This window comes from Lepidochelys olivacea, assembly GCF_965140295.1.
Source record: "Lepidochelys olivacea isolate rLepOli2 genome assembly, chromosome: 27".
In the NCBI taxonomy this organism is placed as follows: domain Eukaryota; kingdom Metazoa; phylum Chordata; order Testudines; family Cheloniidae; genus Lepidochelys; species Lepidochelys olivacea.
The window spans coordinates 16,378,600-16,396,800 of record NC_140437.1 but is presented as its reverse complement, the minus strand read 5'-3'; the positions used below and the strand labels follow the sequence as shown (position 1 = coordinate 16,396,800).

The window sequence follows — 18,201 nt, the reverse complement described above, 5'->3', positions numbered from 1 at the left end:
CCCGCCCCCCCACCCCCGTTGGCCTCTCGACTGAGGTAAGAAAAAGAAAATTCACGCCCTAAAACGGGTAAGGAACAGCTTAAAAACGAACTCCCTCCACTGGATATTGATATAGATGGATAGATACAAATACAAGGCGCAAATCATTGGCCGGGGGTTTGCGGACAGACAGCTGGGGAAACGGGGGTGCGTGGGGGGGGGGTCCAAAGCATGGCTGACTACCAGTAAGTGCCCCCTACAGGCAGGGGTAAGTGAGTGCAGCTTCTCCGCACAAGGAGTGAAATTGAAAAGTCCAGAAAGTCTGACGCCCTTTGGGCCTTAGATCTGCCCCCTGGACGTTTAAATTCCTCAGTGACTGTTCCCCCCCAACCCCACCCGCTTTAAGAGAAAGAAAAGGGAAAAGCAGCGGAGGAGAAACTGAAGAGCCGGGCGGGCCAAGCCCCCGGGGCTGGCTAAGTGCAGAGGGACAGGCAGCTCCTTGCTACGAGCGCCGCGTCTCGCGCTCGCGGCAGAGGCTCAGCGTTAAGGATGGGTCGTGCCGGCGCCCCCCCACGGCTGCTGGCAGGCTGCAGGGGTGGGTTATTCCAGTGCCTCGGGTGCAGTCCCCGACAGGCGGTGCCGTGAACTCGCCTGCGCTGGGGAAGCCGCATCGGCCAATGCCGGGTTAAACGCGCAGGGCCCGGCCGAGCTGGGATCGGAGATGGGGGGGCACCCCAGGGCTGAGCCGGGTCTAAACACGCCTGCCGCGTCTCCTACGCCTCGTGCTTTCCCAGTGCGGGTGGGCCTCGGGCTGGGGACATGAAGGGTGACGGTGGGCGAGGGGGATCCCCGGGCACAGCAGGGAGTGTGCAGGGCCCATCCTGGTGACCACGGGGCCCTGGCTGTTGGGGGAAGTGGGGTGGCGGTGGCAGGAGAGGGATCAGCATGTCAAGCGGGGACGTAGACAACCAAAAAGCGACTCCGGGCCCAGTACAACTGAACTGCCCTGGCTTGGCCTGGCCCTAGCTCCCCCACGTGCCTAGAAAGGGGGACTCCCGGCCCCTGTGCCCAATAAGTGCCATTTTCCAGGGCTCCCCCATCCCTCCTCCCCCCGCGCGCCCCTGCGTCCTGGAGAATCAAGGCTTTGAGGTGGTGAGGAGAGCTAGGCACTGGGATGGCAGTGCTGGCTGGGACGGCCTAGCTGGGGGGACAGGAGAGCACATGCTGCAGGCCAACACAGGGCAGAGGACTGATGGCGTTAGTGCGAGCGGTGGCGGGGAGGGGGCCGTCCCATGGAAAGCGCGTGCTAAGGGCGGCCACCGACCCACTAAAAGCATGGGCCCCATGGGGAGCGGCGTGGGTGGGGCTCAGCGGATGGTCCTCCCCGGCCCCTTGCTGAGGAAGGGGTTCTCCCGGGGGCACGTTATCGGAGGTGATGAGCAGATGTTCCCTGCCCTGGGGGTATCAGAGTCAGACAGGCCACTAGAGGGGCAGGGACCTGGGCAGGGGGGGAGCCATCCAGGCAGAGCTGGTCAGAAAAGAGGCAAACTTCCCCATAGAAAATTATGACTTTTTGGCAAAATATTGAAAACTGCAATATTTCCATGCAAAATGGCACCGTGCTGCCTGATGGGAGTTGTAGGTCGGATGCCTCACGCTCCCATTCTCCTCCAGGGGCTGGTTTCTTGGGCTGGACTCCATCCCCCATGATGCCCCAGTGACTGTTCTTGGGCAGGGGGGGCCCATGGGAGCCTCTGGCCATGGTGCATCATGGGAGATGGAGTCTGACCAGAGAGTCCATCCCATAGAGATGAATGGGAGCTCGAGGCCCTCAAACCACAACTCCCAGGAGGTATGGCGGCACAAGTCCGAATTCAGCTCTAAGTTTTCTGGTGCTTGTTCCCTCAACGAAGCATCAAAACTTTCCGTGGGGAGCAGACTCTGCATGAAAAAAAATGGCTCAAAGGAAAACCAAATTGTCCTGCGAGAGATTGTTTAAAGCCAATTTTTTTGACCAGCTCTTATCACCCCTCCCGCCCCCAGCACAGCCCCCAACCCCTGCGGGCTGAAGCCCCTCTCCCTTGCCCATGACTGCCTCGCCTTCGGGAAAGTGTCAGGACTACAGCCCTCGGCAGACGCTTGCGCTGGGGGAGAGGTGGGTGTGCTGGGGGGATTGAGGTGTCAGGACAGACCTGCCTGCCCCATCCAGCCTAAGAGGTAGATGGGCCGAAGTGGCGGGTTTTTGCGGGGGAGGCGGGAAGAGGGCAAGGGACCTGAAAGCCCAACCTCGGAGCCCCGATTCTCCAGTGTGGCAGGGAGCTGACATTCTCCGGTGGTCCAACCCTGGCATGGGGTTCAGCTGGCACCCTGGCTTCGCGCCCTGTAGTTCGATGGGAAATCGAGGCACCCCTGGGAATCTAGCCAGCGATTTCCCGCTGGAGTTTTGTCTTTTAATAAAAAAAAGTGCATTTGTCATTCATGCTCGGCTCCATGGCCTGAACACCCCCCCCCTCCTAGCCTCACCCCCTCTCCCTGCGCCCAGGTTCTCCCCGCTAATAATTTAATAGCTTTTCTCTTCTCAAAGTGCAGTTAGTTAATATTTTAGCCTCTCAGGGAGGGAATAAATGCTAAAAAGAACAAAAACAAAATCACCTAAGGAAATAATAAAGGAAACAAACGCTCTGACGTCTGGGACTGTCCTGTGCAAACAAACAAAATTCATAAAGTCCGTGGAACGAGAGAGGTTTATTTGGGGGAAGCCGTGAGGTGCCAGCTGAGCCCAGTGCCAGGGAGGTGATGGGACGGAGAATACTGTGTGTGGGGGGGTTCGTCCTGCAGTTGGGTGGAAATCAGGGCTATGTATCCATCCCCCCAACATCCCCATAACTGAGGGGTTCAGAGGAAAGGAGATCCAGGTTCCACTTATCCTCCCCTGCTACTCCAAATCCAACTCCCCCCAAGCCAAGCCCATGTTTTGTGTGGTTTTTGAAAAGTTTTGCCCCTCCCCCCACCCCGACAGCAGCCCCGCCCCCATGGTCCCACCCCCTCCACGGGGGTGGGGGGTGGGGGCGGCACTGCCGGTTGACACCCACGCGCAATATTTAGAAAAACAAACCAAAACGAAAAAGAACCAAGTAAAACGTGTCCAGGAGGGGCTGGGGGCGGGGCTCTCGCCCGAGTCCTGGCCCCGCCCCCTGGCCCCCTCCCCTCCCCCCCCCGCCCTAGACTTCCTGATCCTCAAAGACCTCGAGGAAGAGGGGTGGGAACAGCTCGGTGGGGCACTCCACCTTCATGTGCAGGAAGCGGCTGGCGTGGCAGGCCCCGATCATGCGCAGGTCGGTCACCTTCATCAGCAGCTTGGGCCAGAAGTGGGGAATGTTGTGTTTGCGATAGTTGATGTAGTGTTCGAACGCCAGCAGGTAGGTCTCCTGGCACTTCTCGATCTTCTCCACCCGCAACAGCCCGGTGCGGTCTGCGGGCGGGACGGGCGTCAGGGGGCCACGCAGCCTCCGCCCGAGGGTCGAGCCCCACGGCTGCCCTCTGTGCCTACCGCTGGCTATCCGCCCCTCTCCATCCAACCCCCACACCGCGCCCCCCTCTATCCACCCCTCCCTCCCCACCTCTTCCCCTCTGCCCCCCAGCCGCCTCCCCATCTGGCTGTTCAGTCCCATCATTACCGCTGTATCTCCACCCCATAGATGCTCCTTTATCCGTTCATCTCCACAACTACCCGCTATCTACCCCACCCTACCCCCACCTAGCCAGGCACCTGGCCCCACCATAAACTCTCTGTCTCCAGCTCTCTCTGATACCTGAGCAACGGCTCCGGCTCTGGGCTCGCTGGCTGCACCGGGGACTTTGTCTCCTGTGCCCTGGGCCTCTCCCCTGGCGCTCTTAGCGGGCACCAGCAGCGGGAGCTTCACCCTCCCTACAGACGCTGAGCTGGTGCATCCCCGCAGCGTGGGGACCCCAGCAAGGGAAGCTGATGGGGGGGCGGGGGCAGGCCATGGAGATCTCAGCTGAGCTCACAAGGGGAGGAAGGAACCGCCCCCTAGCCCCATGGGCAGCATCGGCCATGTGGCCTGGTGCATGATGGGAATATCCCTCCCCAGCAGCAGGGCCCAGTGGGTGAGGGGGCGGCCGCCCCCCGCTGGCCCTTACCTGAGGACATGAGCAGCACGGCCTGGAGCAGGGCCACCTCCGTGTCGTCCAGGTTGAAGGCGGAGAGCGACTTGCCCAGGTCGAAGATGGCGTCGGACACCACGCCCAGCCCGCCGTTCTTCAGCTGCTCCCGCTTGACGGCCATCTCGCCGCTCAGCGTCAACGTCTCGCTCTCGGGGTCGTAGCGCACGGCCGCCCGCAGCGACATGATCTCCATGCAGCAGCCCTTCAGCAGGATGATCTGGTCCTCGCAAGGCAGCTGCCGCGGGGCGGGGAGTGGGGGAGTCAGACACATGGGGGGTGGGCAGGGTCGGGAGAGACCCTCGGCTGCCCCATGCTCCGCCCACTGCCCCCCTTGGACTCCTCCCCCAGGCCCTGCCCCTCCCCGTCTCCCCCTGCTTTTAACCCCCTCTCTGCCCTCCTCAAGTCTCTGCCCCCCACCCAACCCATCTCCCCTCTCCCGCCGACCACCCTCCCCCTGCCCCCGCCTACCTCTGAAAACATGGGCAGTTTTTTGGCAAAGTCCACCACGCGGGTGATGGCTGGGGTAATGATTTTTGTAAACTCGCTGAACGCCTCCAGGTCAACCTTGTCCCCATCAGGCATGGAGGCCATGGGCGACTGGCCGATGTCCTCGGGCTGTGGGGAAGGCCGGGACAGCCCGTCAGGGAGCCAGCCCGCCCATTGCGCTGCCTGGACCCTTCTCCCCAGCCTCCTCCCTGCATGAGCCCCCACTGCCCCCAACCCTGGGAGAGGGGCTCAGGGCTTGTCCTCTTGGGCCCCAGGCAGGCTCGGGGGGAGCAGCCTCCATCTTGGCCCCTTGTGGCCAGGTTAGGGGAGAGGTGGGGGGGGGACAGGGTAAGAGAGGGAGCCATTCGCCCAGGGCACAGAGTCAGGAAGAGAACCCAGGAGTCCTGGCACCCTCTCCCCCGCGCCTTGTCTCTCCCATGGCCCCAAGGGGCTGTGGCCAGGAGAGGGAGCCCCCTCAGCAGCCGAACCCTGGCTGGCACAGGAGGGGGGCCGTGGGACACCCGGCCTCCCCACTCAGAACTGTGCCCTTCACTCACCCACATGAGGTGGCATTAACCCCTTGGCAGCTGCAGGGGCCAGGGGGTGAGGCAGGATCAGGGCATGGATGAGCCCTTTGGAGGGGGGCTGGGTTTCCTCCCACTCGCTCCCGGGAGGACCCATCATTCTCCTGCGCTGCAGGTTTTGGGGTTAGCCTCTGCCCACCCCGTCTGAGCTCCAGCCAGACCCCTGGGCATTGCCCCGCAGCCAGCACCAGAGCCTGAATGGAACCGGGCTCATTCTCCAGGGTGTTGAGCCAGCAACAGGGCTGGGGAGAGAACCCAGGAGTCCTAGCTCCCAGCCCCCGGCCCCAACCCACTAGACCCGGCCTAGGTCAGCAGAGTTGGGAGGGCGCCCCCATCTGGCAGCGCTTTGGTGACCCACGTCTGAAATGAATTTGCTGAGTCTCAGCCCAGTTCCCAATGGCTGCATCCTGAGACTCCCCTTCTATCCCGACTGGCCCATATGAGCTCCCTGGGCTCAGCAATGGCTGAGCGGGGCACAGAGCCGGAGGGTGGCCCTGCCCCCATGACGGAGGATGGGTGCGTCACAGGCGGCCTCGCAGAGCCAGTGGGAGAGGACGGGCTCAGGTTAGTGTTCTGTGATCCAGCGCCCACTTGGAGAGGACAGTGTCGTGCTGCCAGATTTCTAATGGGCCCATCACCATGGTCTCTAGGCTCTGAGCCCAACGGGAAAGGGACCTCACTCCCACACCGGAAGGGGAGCAGGACGGGTCCCCCACATGGGCTGCACAGACACCAGCCAAGGCCAGAGCACAGGGGCGGGATCAAAGTGTCCCCTGCAAACTGCCGGCTCCTTGCAGTGGTGCGGCAGCTCTGGGCACCGGGGAGGGCCGTGTGCTCGAGCGGGCATTGCCCAGCAGGCCAGGGCATGTGAACGTGCGCGCACCTGACTGCGGCTTGCACGCCTGCGAGGGGGCACCCGGGCAGGGCTCGCCCGTGGTGGCTTGCCCCCAGGGTGAGCGGGCATACAGGCGGGCGTAGGCGAGGGGTCCGGGTCCGGGCGCTCACCAGGAATTTCCGCTTCTGTTTCCAGTGGCTGCCCTGGGCGTTGGTGCTGCGATGCGCCTCCGTCACCACGTGGATCAGCTCCCACTCCTCGGCGCTGGGCTCCGGGCGGTGCTGCAGGGTCTTGATCATCTCCTCCTTGCGCCGCCGCTCCCGGTTCTCCTCGATCAGCTTCCGCTTGGCCACCCGCTTGGAGTCGTCCAGCACCACTAGGGGGCAGCATGCAGAGGGGGCGGGGCGTGAGCGCCGGGGGCGGGGCCTGACCGATCCAACCCCAGCTCAGCTCCAGGCAGCGGCCGTGGCGATTGGCCAGGGAGCCGCAGCACAGGACTGGGGGAGCCTTTCAATGGGCAGAAGGGGCACCCCGCGTCCTGGGCGGGGAATCCCGATGCCACGTTCCACGTGACACCAGTGCGAAGTGAGGGGCCTGGGGCTACCCACAGGGGCAGCCCCTTTCTGGGGGCTCTGCCCCACCTGCCTCCACGGGTATGGAGGGTGGTCACCGCCCTCCCCACCCCCCCCTCACACCCCACACCGGGGGGGGGGGGAAATACATGTCACTGTCTCACACTTGCAACCCCACCCCTCCGGAGTTAACCCCTTGCTGCCCTCGCAGCTGCCCCTGGCCACGGTACCCGCTACGGCCCGCTGGCTTGTGGCTGGAAGAGGCGGGGGCTAGCAATGGAGGCGGGGCCAGGGTCCCCCCACCCTGGCAGGCACCCGACCTGGGGAAACGGCCCCCCCCAGACAGGCCTGTAGCAGGGACTGCAGTAGCTGCTCCAATACCGGGCGAGTGAGCCTGGCCATGCGCTGCCTCCCCCCACGCCCTTGGCCTTGCCCCCCCTCCCTCGCCAGCCGCGGGCTGCCCCTCCCCCCTTACAGTCCATGGCCATGCCCACGGCGATGCACTTCTTGAAGCGGCAGAGCTGGCATTGGTTGCGGGTGATCTTGTCGATGACGCAGCTGCCATCGTACTTGCAGGAGTAGGTCGGGTGCAGGTTCTTCTGGATGGTCCGTCGGAAAAAGCCCTGCGGGGAGCAGGACAGGCCCTGGTGAGACCCCCCGGGCTGGGCCAGCCCCGAACCTATCCACCCCCGCCCCTGGAAAGGCGGGTGCAGGGGGAGGCCCCCAGAGGAACAAGCCCCCATGCAGCCCCACAGGGTCCTAAACAGGCGCAAGGCTGGTGTCGTGGGGGTGGCTCTCCTGGCACAGGGGTGCAGCCCCCGCTGAGGTGCAGCCCAGTTACGTGACAGGTTAGAGCAGGCAGAAGCGATGGAGGATCCTGGGTCCCCCTCCTCCAACGTTACCACAGCTCCCCTGCCCCAGAGGGGAGAGCGCCCCAGTGAGCCTCCCGCAGCCTGGGAAACTGAGCTCAATGATAGGAAGGTGCCCCCTACTGAAACCCACCCAGAGGTCTCCCCTCCACATGCAGACCAAGCCTAATGCTGCTGAGCTCGTGAGACACCCAGGCGCCTCCCTTGCCGGTGGGGGAGCCCGCTGCCCCGCAGGTGTGGGGGTGGCCGGGACATGTCTCACCTTGCAGCCCTCGCAGGTGATGCAGCGGTAGTGGTAGCCAGTCGCCTTGTCACCGCACACGACGCATTGTTCATCTTTGTCCAGGTAACTAGGGATGTACCCTGGGGAGGAGGGAGCCCAGAGGTTACAGCCCTGCGGAGCCAGCGCTGTGGGGAGGGAGGGAGGGAGCCCCACGGCCTGCAGGGAGAGGGTGCGGTGGCAGAAGAATCCCGCAGCCTGGGACAGCCCCAGGGGTGGCAAGGACCCAGGCCCTGTGCCAGCAGGCTGGAGCCCCGGGGGGGGACACGTTCACCCAGCCAGACACCAGGTGCGACTGTCCTGCTCCATGCTGTAGGCCCCGGGCGCAGAGCCCAGGGCTGGGCAGCACACGGGCAAGGAAGGACCCGGGTGGGGCAGGGTGTCACAGAGAACCGGGGCCAGGGGCAGGTGCCAAGCAGCAGACGAGCAGGGCACAGAGCGGAGGCAACGCAGATGTGTCCAGCGGGCCGCTGAGGCGCTGACAGCCAAAGCACATTGCGCTCAGCAAGCGGGCAGGGGCTGCCCATGGACCCAGGGCTCGGGACACAGAGAGAGACGCCCCCATGGCGCCTTGTTCTGGCAGGCGGGGACACGGGCGGGCGGAGGGGGCAGCTCAGGTGGCGCCGGGTGCGGCTGGCAGTGCCGGGAGGAGCCAAGGGCTTGCACGGAAAATGCCAGACGCTGCAACCCAGGAACTTGACTCAGGAAACACAGACGCAGATGGGCACAGAGCCCCCCTAAGCTGCCCATGCCCCCCCACACCGTCCCCTCCCACACCAGCCCCTCCATGTTCCACACCCCTGTTGTGCTGCCCCCTCCACGCCTCTAAAAGCATCCGGCCCTGCTCCCATCCCAGCCAGGAAGCCCTGCCAGCCTTGTCCCTGGGACAGGCCCCCACCCCCGTCACGGAGGTCGTGTTGTTTGCTGAGCCAGTGGGTTTATCTCCCGCCGGCAGGGCCCCACTGTCCGGCCTGCTGGAGCTGATACCCTGACCTGCCCCAGCCCAACCTCCCTGGGACTCGGAGCTGGGCCCCCCCCCACGCCCTGGCCTGACCCTGAGACCCTCCCCAGGGCACTGTAGGAACGGATCTCCTTTGTGGGGGGCGCACCGAACAGGGCAGGACCCTGCGCCCTCCTGGCCTGGACACCAAGTGCCCTGTGAAGGGGGCACTAACCCGCCCAGGGCTGGGGCGCCCCCCAGCCTGGGGCAGGGCCCAGTGACGAGGCCAAGGAGAAAACAGCCACATGCTTGACCCATAAGCTGGGGCACAAGACAACGCCCTGGGGTGCCCGCCGCCTGTCCTGGGGGCAGGGGGATGGGACAGGCCTGGCCCAGGGGTGGGGGGACACATGGTACCTGACATGCTGCTCTTCACCGAACATTGGCTGCTCTTTCTTTTGCGTTTCCCATCCAGCCACCTGCAGCAGAGCGAGAACAAGGCCTGGTTACTGGCCGCAGCGACGCCCCCCGCGCCTCCCCCCCTCGGGAGCCCCCCCGACAGGCGGGTCGCCCCTCCTGTCCCCATTGCACAGTTGGGAAAACCGAGGCCTAGGGCAGAGACCCACAGGCCAGCCCCAGTTCAGGCTGCAGGTGCCAAGGGGCCAGCCAGGGGCGGTGACAGGCTGCTATCTGGGAGAGCAGGGGAGATAAGGGGGCTTGGGAGGGCCAGGGGGAGGCTCTGAGCCCCCCCCCACAGCTTCCCGGCCCCAGGCCTCCTCCTCCCACCCACTGAGTGACCTCCACTGGCCCTATAAACCTGACGCCACCCCCCCCGTCCCTCTAACCCTAACCCCATGCCCCCCCAGCCCTGTAACTCCGACCCCGTCCCTCCCTCTGACCCAGACCCCATTCCTCCCCGTCCCTCTAACCCCAATCCCATCCCCCCCAGCTCTGTAACTCCCACCCTGTCCCATCCCTCTGACCAGACCCTATCCCCGCCCCCAGTCCCTCTAACTCCAACCCCATCCCCCTCAACCCTATAACTCCCACCCTGTTCCTCTCTCTGACCCGGACCCCATTCCGCCCCCCACCACCCCGCCATCTAACCCTATCACCACCCCGCCCCGGCCTCTAACCTGATCCCGCCCCCCCCCCGCAGTCTCACACTTTCCACGCCCTCAGAGTCTCAATAAACAGGAATCCAAGCGTTGGATTCAGAGGCCCCAGGGCACTGAGATCGGGGGGCGAGGGGGGCAGGGGGCGCGGAAGCTAGTCCCCAGTAGTGGCACCCAACTTGCCCAGTTCGGGGGGGGCAGATCCGCCCGCTGGGGGGGGGGGGAGGCGGCATGCCGGCTGCAGAGGGGCCTCGCATGCCCTTCCGTCCCCAGGACGGCCGAGCTCGGAGGGGTTTGCTGCAGCGACGCCCCAGGAAACCCCAAGCAGAGCGACGGGAAACTGGCCAAGCAAACCACAAGGTGGTGCCGTGACATGCCACGAGCGAAACAGCCCCCAGCTGGATGGGTGTGGGGGGGCAGAGCCCAGGAAGGGGCGGGGGAATTTACCACCACAAATGGGCAACGGCCAGCGCCTCCTGGCTGCAGCCAGGGACTCCACCAACCACTGCCCTCTCGGACCTGCCTGCTGGGGCTCTTCCAGCTCCCTGGGTCCAAGAGGGGCCATTGGATTAGCACAGGGCAGGGGTCCCCTGCTTCAAGGCCTGGCAGGCATGGCGCAGGACAGGTGGGGGGGTCAGGGCAGGTGGGCACGGGGCAGAAGGGTGCAGGCCAGCCGGGGAGACAGGGTGTAGGGGACTGGGCAAGTGCAGGGCACGCCGGGGGGCACAGGGCAGGGCAGGCCAGGGGGGCACGGGGCAGGAGGGCACAGGGCAGCCAAGGAGACAGGGCGTAGGGAACCAGGCAGGTGCAGGGCAGGCCAGGGGGGACAGGGCAGGAGGGCATGGGGCAGGAGGGCACAGGGCAGGTGGGGGGACAGGGTAGGCCGAGGGCACAGGGCAGGAGGGCATGGGGCAGGGCAGGCCAGGGGCCATGAGGGCACAGGGCAGGCGGGGGGGAAGGGCAGGATGGCACAAGGCAGGCGGGGGGGCAGGCAGGCCAGGGGGCAGGAGGGCACATGGCAGGGCAGGCCACGGGGCACGGGCCAGGAGGGCACGGGCCAGGAGGGCACAGGGCAGGGCAGGCTGGGGGGCACGGGCCAGGAGGGGGGAGCAGGGCAGGAAGGGGAGGGTCGCTGGCCCCCAGGGCCCACGGCTGGTTTTTCACTCTCAGTGACATTCAAAGACAAAATGTCCTTTTGGTCCAGCTGGCAGAGGCAGGTCGGCCAATCGGCAGCCAGGGGCCGGCAAGTCATTTGCATGGCGCGATTCCATTGGTGCGAGCGGCTGGAAAAGATCAGCCCCGGGTTTCCTGGGTGTGGGTCTGGCACCGAGCCAGGGGCATGGGGCTGGCGCGGCCAAGGGGCTGCGGGCCGGGATTGAGGGGCACCGGCAGGGCTGTGCGTGGAGGACCGGGGAGCCCCGCCACCCCCCTGGGGCTGCTCCTGGGAGCGCCGCACTCCCTGGCACCTGCCAGGGGCCGACGCCCCCCCAGTCTCGGCTCTGTAGCGAGGGGAGGACGATCCTGCCGGGAGGGCAGCGCGGCGGAAGGGGGGCAGGCAGGCAGCACAGAGCCCAGGCCCGACCCTGTGGGGCGGCACCACAAAACGGGGGATTCTCCTGCTCCGAGGCCCGGAGCCGCCCAGGGGCTCAGAGGGTGACCCTGCCTTGGCCCAGCTCCTGGCCGGGGGGAGCCACGTGCTCCCCTGGGGAATCTGCCCCAGCCCTGCCTGTGCTCACACAGCTTGTTTACCAGCTGGGCACCGCCAGGGCGTGGGGCCCTCATCAGGGCTGCTGGGTCATCAGGGGACAGGAGCCTTCAGGGTAACGGGCTTCCTCGTGCCCTGCCTGACCCGGAGACTGCTCCCAGGGCAAATGAGGGCAAGCCGCTCCGTCGGCAAGGTGGGGCTGGAGTTGGGCAGAGAACCCCGGAGTCCTGGCTCTCCCCCTGCTCTAACCACTAGACCCCACTCCCCTCCCAGAGCTGGGGACAGAAGACAGGAGAGCTGTGGGGAGCCAGCACAAACCACTAGTCAGTTGTGTCCCTCCACTGCCCTGCCTCCCTTGGCCGGGGACCCTTTATCCCTCCCGACAGCAGCAGTAAATCACAGGCAACCTGATCCAGCGGCTCATGCCAACCCCTCCAGAGGAGGCTGGGGCGGAACCCCGGCCCCAGCCCCACGTGGCTCTGCAGGGCTGGGCAGTGCTAGGGAGCATGTGTCAGCCCGGCCCCCACTTCCCCCACCCTGAGAAGCCCCCCGCAGCGGGCCAGGGCCTCCAACGCTTCTCCTCCCATCCCAAGGCCCCCCGCCAGCAGGGGTGGCCCAGCACTTAGAGGGCAGCTAGCAGGAGCGGCAGGCTCCGCCCCACCGAGTCATTCTCAGGCAGGTAAATGCCCCAGGGCTGGGTTCCTGTGGAGTGACACTGCCATCCGGTGGCCAGGTGTGCCAATCACAGGTGCACATCTCTGGCCCACACATCCCTGGGCTCCACTCTTGGCCAAAGATGGGGATATGCGGGGAGACCTTGGATACGTTGCCTCCCTCCTCCGTGCCTCAGTTTCCCCCTCTGTAGGAGGGCACCTGCCTCCAGGGAGTGCTGGATGGGGGTAGTCACGGTCTGCACCCCTCAGAGCAGAGAGCTCCCCCACAGCAGTGCGAGGGTTAAGGGGCTGGTGACCCAAGGCCGGGATGTGAGGGACCCTGAGAGTGCGGGAGAGCATATGCGTGCACAGAGATCTGCACAAGTGGTTGTGCACACACCTCGAGCCTCGCACGTCTGTGCCTGTTTGCACACACACGCGTGCATGTTTGTTCTCCGGGGACTCCGTCTTTAGGGAAGAGCCTGCAGTCCCGGCTCTGCTCCAGGAGTCCTGCGCCAGCCCCGAGGCAGAGCGCTGCAAGGCTCAAGTCCTGCACCCAGGAGGAGTCCGGGCTGGCAGAAAGGCTGTTTGCAGCCCTGGAGGCACAAGCTGCTTGGGTCCCCCTGCCCCCCAAGCACAGCCCAGAGACAGAGAGGAATCCCGGCCCCTGCTCGGCTCTGCAGAATGTGCAGAGAGCGTGTCCCACAACCCGCCCCCCCGCCTCAGCCAGCACCGTCTGCCCGCTGACCCCGTGGGCCTGGGGAGGGTTCCTACTCGTGGCCTTCAGGCGGGTGGGTTTCCATCTAGTTTCCACCCCAAAGAACTTGACAACTAGGGATTGTCCCCACTCCCCCCCACCCAAATGCAGCAGGCTCTGGGGTGGATCACAGCAAGGGACATGCAGCAACGCTGCACGGCCAGTTAGGACAGGGAGTGACAGCAGAGACTGGGGGCAAGGGGGGGCATTCAAGGAGGCAGAAGTCATCAGCCATCTGATCCAGCGCTGGGCAGGGCCACCTGCACCCCAGGCCATGGGGGACAGGAAACCGGAGCGAGAGGCTGCGCAAATGCAGGGCAGGGGTGTGGGCCGCCTGTCTGGCCGCTGGCAAGGAGACACCTGCTGCTGCCCTGAACCCAGCTGGGCCGAGCCGGTGCCAGTCTGGAGCATGGACCCATTCTCTCACCCGCCCAGCCTGGGTGGGCAGCGCAGGAAACGGGGCCGGCTGACGCTGGCTCTTTGCATCACGCGCGGGCACGCCCATTTGCACTAGCGTACGCGCTCGTGCGGACCCTGTCTCTCATACCCCTCCCTCCGCTGCTGCCCCGGCTCTGCGTGGAGGGGAGGGGGCTGCTGGCTCACCCAGAGAGCCCCACGTGGGAGCAAACACGGCCCTGAATTCAGAGATATCCAGGGCCCGCAAGCCCCGAGCCACAAAGGGACCAGCATGGGCAGGAGGCTGTAGCCGGCCTGGCCTGGCCAGCCCCTTCTCTATGCTGAGCCATGCCAGCCCCTCCCCCCGAGGGTTGAACTCATCCACCCATCCCCCAACGAAGAGGGCAGTGCCAATCTACAGGGATGAAAAGTCGGGGGTGGGAATCAGGATGAGTCCAGCTCAGCCGCCCACCTTGGGCCGCCAGAACCTGGGACCATCAGATCGGCAGCACCGAGCCTCTGCCGCTCAAGCTGAAGGGAGAACTCCATCAGCTAGCACCAGAGGTAGGCTCTTATCCCCTTAGAAGCCGGACCACTAGGGGAGGTTGCCCTAGGCCAGGGCAGGTCACAGCTGCTTTGGATGGAGAGGGGAGTGACAGGGGATGGCGGGGGGTTGGGAAGGGGTGCAGGGGGCTTAGCGGGGTTGCAGGAAGGGGGTGCGACAGGGGGCTCCCCCCAGCTCTTACCGGGTTTCCTCTGGCTCCGACAGGCAGTCCAGGGTGCTGGGCTTCTGTTCCATTCACCGCAATTCCATCCAGGAGCGCTCAGGAGAGACCAAGGTGGGCTCCGCCCCCAGGTGCTCTGCACCGCGGCCGCCACGGCAGACGCGGGGCGCCGGGGGGTGTCTATGGCGCGCTCCCCATGGCGCCCGGCTCAGCGCCCACTGGCGGAGACCATCCCCCGGGGGTCGGGGGGGGAGGGGCGCCGATCCCAGTGGGAGACACCCTACAAAAAACAAACACGGGCTTGAAGTGGCAGCTACGGGGCCCAATCTTGGCAGAGGGCAGGGACTAACTCCCCGCCCAGAAGTGGCGGAAGGACCCCCGCTACTAAGCTGTGCTAGGGCTCTTACCGCCCCCCCCCACTCCCCGCCTCCCATTGTGGGGCTCAGCTTTGCCCTGAAAGGGCCCCCTCTAGTGGGGAGCACAGGCTCCATGCCCACCCCCCCAGCCATGGCCAGCGAGAGGGCTCAGGGGCACTTGCGCCCCATGGGGTGGGGACGGGAAGGGGCCTGGTTCCGCTCTGGAAAGGACGGGAGCCATGGGGGGGTGACTGGGATCCCATCAGCCCCACTGCAAATCCCTGTCCCCCAGGCAACACCCCCGCCCCCGGCTATCACACTGCTCTGATGGCAGATAAAGGAGGGGTACAGGCGAGACGGAAAGTCAGACACGGGGAAGGGGGCTGCTGAAATCCCCCCAGGGGCTCACCAGCCCTAGGCTCCCCCCCACCCTGGCCGGGAGCCCGCCCCCTTGCCTTTCCCCTTGCTGACAGCAGCTGAGGTTACCCAGAGGTTAACAAGCAGCTGGATGCCCTCCCGCAGCCTGGCACAGGGCACAGTCGGTGCAACCCCCCAACCCCCCACGGCTCCCTCCCCCAGCCCTCCCTTCCCCCCATCCCAACGTAAGGATTTCTGCAGACAGCCTGGCACAGGGCCAAGCTAAGCAGACGCATCAAAGGGCAGCGGAGAAGCGGGGTCCCCGCAGGGCCCCCCTCCCCCTGAGGCAGGAAGTGCTGGGAGGTGGGGGGAGGCAAGCTGTGTCCTCGGCTGACCCCAGCGGGGTCTCGCCCGGTGCGTGACGGCTGGGCACGTGTGGGAACAATCGCCCTCCGGGGTCGGCTGAGGACAAGAGACTGGCGCTCCCGGCTTCCCGGCGGACCCAGCAGAGGCGCGGCCGCCCCGGGGCACACGGCCCCGCTGCCGCCACATGAGGGCCTCGGCGGAGGGGACTTGAGATGGCAAGTGACGGGGCCTGCCAGGCATCGGGGCTGGCACAGAATCGCAGGGGTGGGAGGAGAGACGTGCCGGGTGCAATAACCTACAGCTGTGGCTTGGCACATCCATTGAGCGCAGGAGTTTGCAGGTGGGGAGTGTGCACAAGAGTTTGCACTAGCATGCGTGGAGCGTCCGGACTGGCATGCCAGCGTGCAACAGGCTGCGCACGAGGGGGCAGACCTGGGCCTGGCAGAATGCAGCTCTGGGCAGAGAAGCATGTGCAAGGGGGCAGCCTCATGCGAGAGCCAGCACACGTGTCCCGAGAGCCGGGGGGGAGAGGGGAGAAACGTGTCCCGAGAGCCGGGGGGGGAGAGGGGAGAAACGTGTCCCGAGAGCCGGGGGGGGCGCACGCCTGTCCCGAGTGCTGCAGGTCACACACATGTCCGGGGGTCATGCACCAGTCACAAGCTCCAGCACCTTTGCCTCCTGGCCTGTGTGACACGGCCCTGATCTGCCCCCATCCCCAAAAGCACCGGGCACTGCAGGGCCCCCCAGAATAGCTCCGGCTCACCCCCTCCTCTGGGGGGTGTCCCTCCCCCTGGAGCTTGTCTGTTACACCCATGGCGGGAGGCCCCGGGGCAGGAGCCTTCGGGAAGCGAGGGAGGCCTGGGCGTGAGTGATTTGGAGAGGTGGGGCTGAAGATGCCCGGCCTTTGGGCTCCCCCACCAGGCAGTCGCGGGGCAGACGGGGAGACACTGGACAGCTCCAGGGCTGGGACGCGGAGACTCCAGGCCACAGGGTCCGATCCGGGTCGGACGGCCCCAGAGCCATTCCCAGCCCCGGGGCTGTTCAACCCCTCGCTCATCCACCTGGCCCTGCCTTGGCCTGTTCCCTGTCCTGCCCTCTCTGATGACCCAGCCCAGCACCCCGCTGCCCAGTCGTAGCAGAGAGGCTAGAACTGACCACGACGTAGGGGCTGCGCTTCCTGAGGGGTGTGTGTGCGTGTCCAGGGGACACCCAGGGCCTCATCTTCCTTCAGCAGGAAGAGAGGAGCCTGTGAGCAAATCACAAGAGAGTCCCCCCACTTGCCCTGGCCTGGGCCTGCGGACTGGAGCCAGCAGGACGGGCACAGACAAGAAGGGGGGTGAGAGCACCACTCTCTTCCCACAGCACCCAGAGCCCCAGGTAATGGGGGGAAACTGAGGCACAGAGGGGCAGGGACTGGCAGAGGCAGTACTAGAACCCAGGCATCCTGGCTCCTAACCCCCCTCTCTGCCCACCCCACCTTTCTAAACCCCGAGCCTGCACTCGCCTCCCAGAACCGGGAGCAGAACCCAGGAGTCCTGTTAGGCCCCCGCTCTAGCCACTAGCCTGTGCGGCCTCTCAGGGCTATGGTAGGCGCAGCTTTGACAGGAGGGGGAAATCCCGCACAAGGCAGCAACCTCTCCCCACACCTTACTGTGCTGCAAGGGCTTATGGGGGATATGCAAATGAATCTCCCCTCCCAGAGACTCGGGGGCTATCCCTGGAAGTGGGGAGGGCACCGGCCCGGGGCAGTGCCATGCCCACCTGTGGCCCAGCACCTCTCCTGGCAGGCAGGCGGATCCCTACAGCAGGCACTCCCCAGGGCACCAGCGGGTGGGATGAGCCAAGGACATGGCCTCACCCTCACAGGGATTCCCTGGGTGCCAGCCAAGGCCGGTCATGCTCTCGGCCCCAGCACAGAGCAGAGCGGTGAATCTCCACAGCTGTAGGGCTCTCACGCCAGGCACTGCCGGGGAGGGGCTGGGGGCGGCTTTCCCAGCCAGAGAAAGAAGCAAGGGGGGCTGGGGACGGGGACCCGCTGGGCCCCAGAGCCAGAAACTTCCTGCTCTCAAACTCCTGGCAAGTGCCCCAGTGCTGCAAGTGAGCAAGCAACTTAAAGCACAGACCTGGGAGCCAGGACACCTGGGTTCTCTCCCAGCTCTGGGAGGGGAGTTAGGTCTAGTGGTTAGAGCGGGGGGGGGGGCTGGGAGCCACAACACCTAGGTTCTCTCCCAGCTCTGGGAGGGGAGTTAGGTCTAGTGGTTAGAGCGGGGGCGGGGGGCTGGGAGCCAGGACTCCTGGGTGCTATCCCAGCTCTGTCACTGGCCTGGTGCGTGACCTCAGGGCAGACCCTTCCCCTCGCTGTGCCTCAGTTTCCTCATCTGTACTCTGGGACACTGACATGACAGCAAGCGAAGGGCAATGAACACAGGAGTGGATTTTTTTGGGGGGGGGGGGAGTGCACAGACAAGCGATTGTGTGTCAATGTCTGTGCACACATGAGTATACAAGCAGGTGTGTGAATGGGCATGCCTGCTTTCAGCCAGCCCCCTCCTCTGCCCCCCAGCTGAGAGAACCGCATCTGGTCATTGCAGCAATAGGGGCCCCACGGCACCCTGCCAGCCCATGCCGCCCAAGAGCCCAGAGCGGAGTGTGGGCCTGGCAGCACACCCCCGTGCCCGCCCACAGCCAGCGCACATGGGTGTGCCGAGCCCCGGAGGGATCACTGCAGTGGGTGTGATGACATTAAGCCCCCGACCCCTGCCAGGAGAGCAGGGACGGGCAGGGGATCAGCTCCACAAGCCACCCTGCCCTGGCTGCCCGGAGACCAGCCTGTCGTGTGCCAGGGCTTGGCCCTGCTCTTGCGGCACTGCACGGCGGGACACTCCCCCAGCCCCCTGGGACTCCCCCAGCCTGGACAGGGCTGAGAGCAGCGGCAGCGTGGCCCCGTGGCTCCAGCCAGAGTAGGGAGGGACTGGCAGTTCAAGGACACCACCTGCTTCTGCCCTGCCATCAGCCTGCAGCAGCCAATAAGCCATATGTGG

At 65.6% G+C, this 18,201-nt stretch overlaps 1 protein-coding gene across 3 annotated transcripts in view; it reads right to left on the bottom strand.

Annotated features, from left to right (window-relative positions):
- Window positions 1–3,199: 3,199 nt before the first annotated feature.
- The window catches only part of THRA (thyroid hormone receptor alpha), a gene marked incomplete at its 5' end in the record, with an annotated part of 38,792 nt that continues 23,790 nt past the window's right edge, over window positions 3,200–18,201 (bottom strand). For 2 of the 3 annotated variants that reach the window (XM_084615655.1, XM_084615656.1), the window contains 8 exons: window positions 3,200–3,451; window positions 4,141–4,399; window positions 4,633–4,779; window positions 6,240–6,445; window positions 7,117–7,264; window positions 7,773–7,873; window positions 9,148–9,209; window positions 14,103–14,361. In XM_084615655.1, the coding sequence (XP_084471781.1) occupies window positions 3,201–3,451; window positions 4,141–4,399; window positions 4,633–4,779; window positions 6,240–6,445; window positions 7,117–7,264; window positions 7,773–7,873; window positions 9,148–9,209; window positions 14,103–14,155 (1,227 nt within the window). In that variant the 3' untranslated portion in view covers window position 3,200. Of the gene's footprint in view, window positions 3,452–4,140; window positions 4,400–4,632; window positions 4,780–6,239; window positions 6,446–7,116; window positions 7,265–7,772; window positions 7,874–9,147; window positions 9,317–14,102; window positions 14,362–18,201 lie in introns of those variants that run through there. The other variant, XM_084615654.1, reaches the window with a different exon arrangement.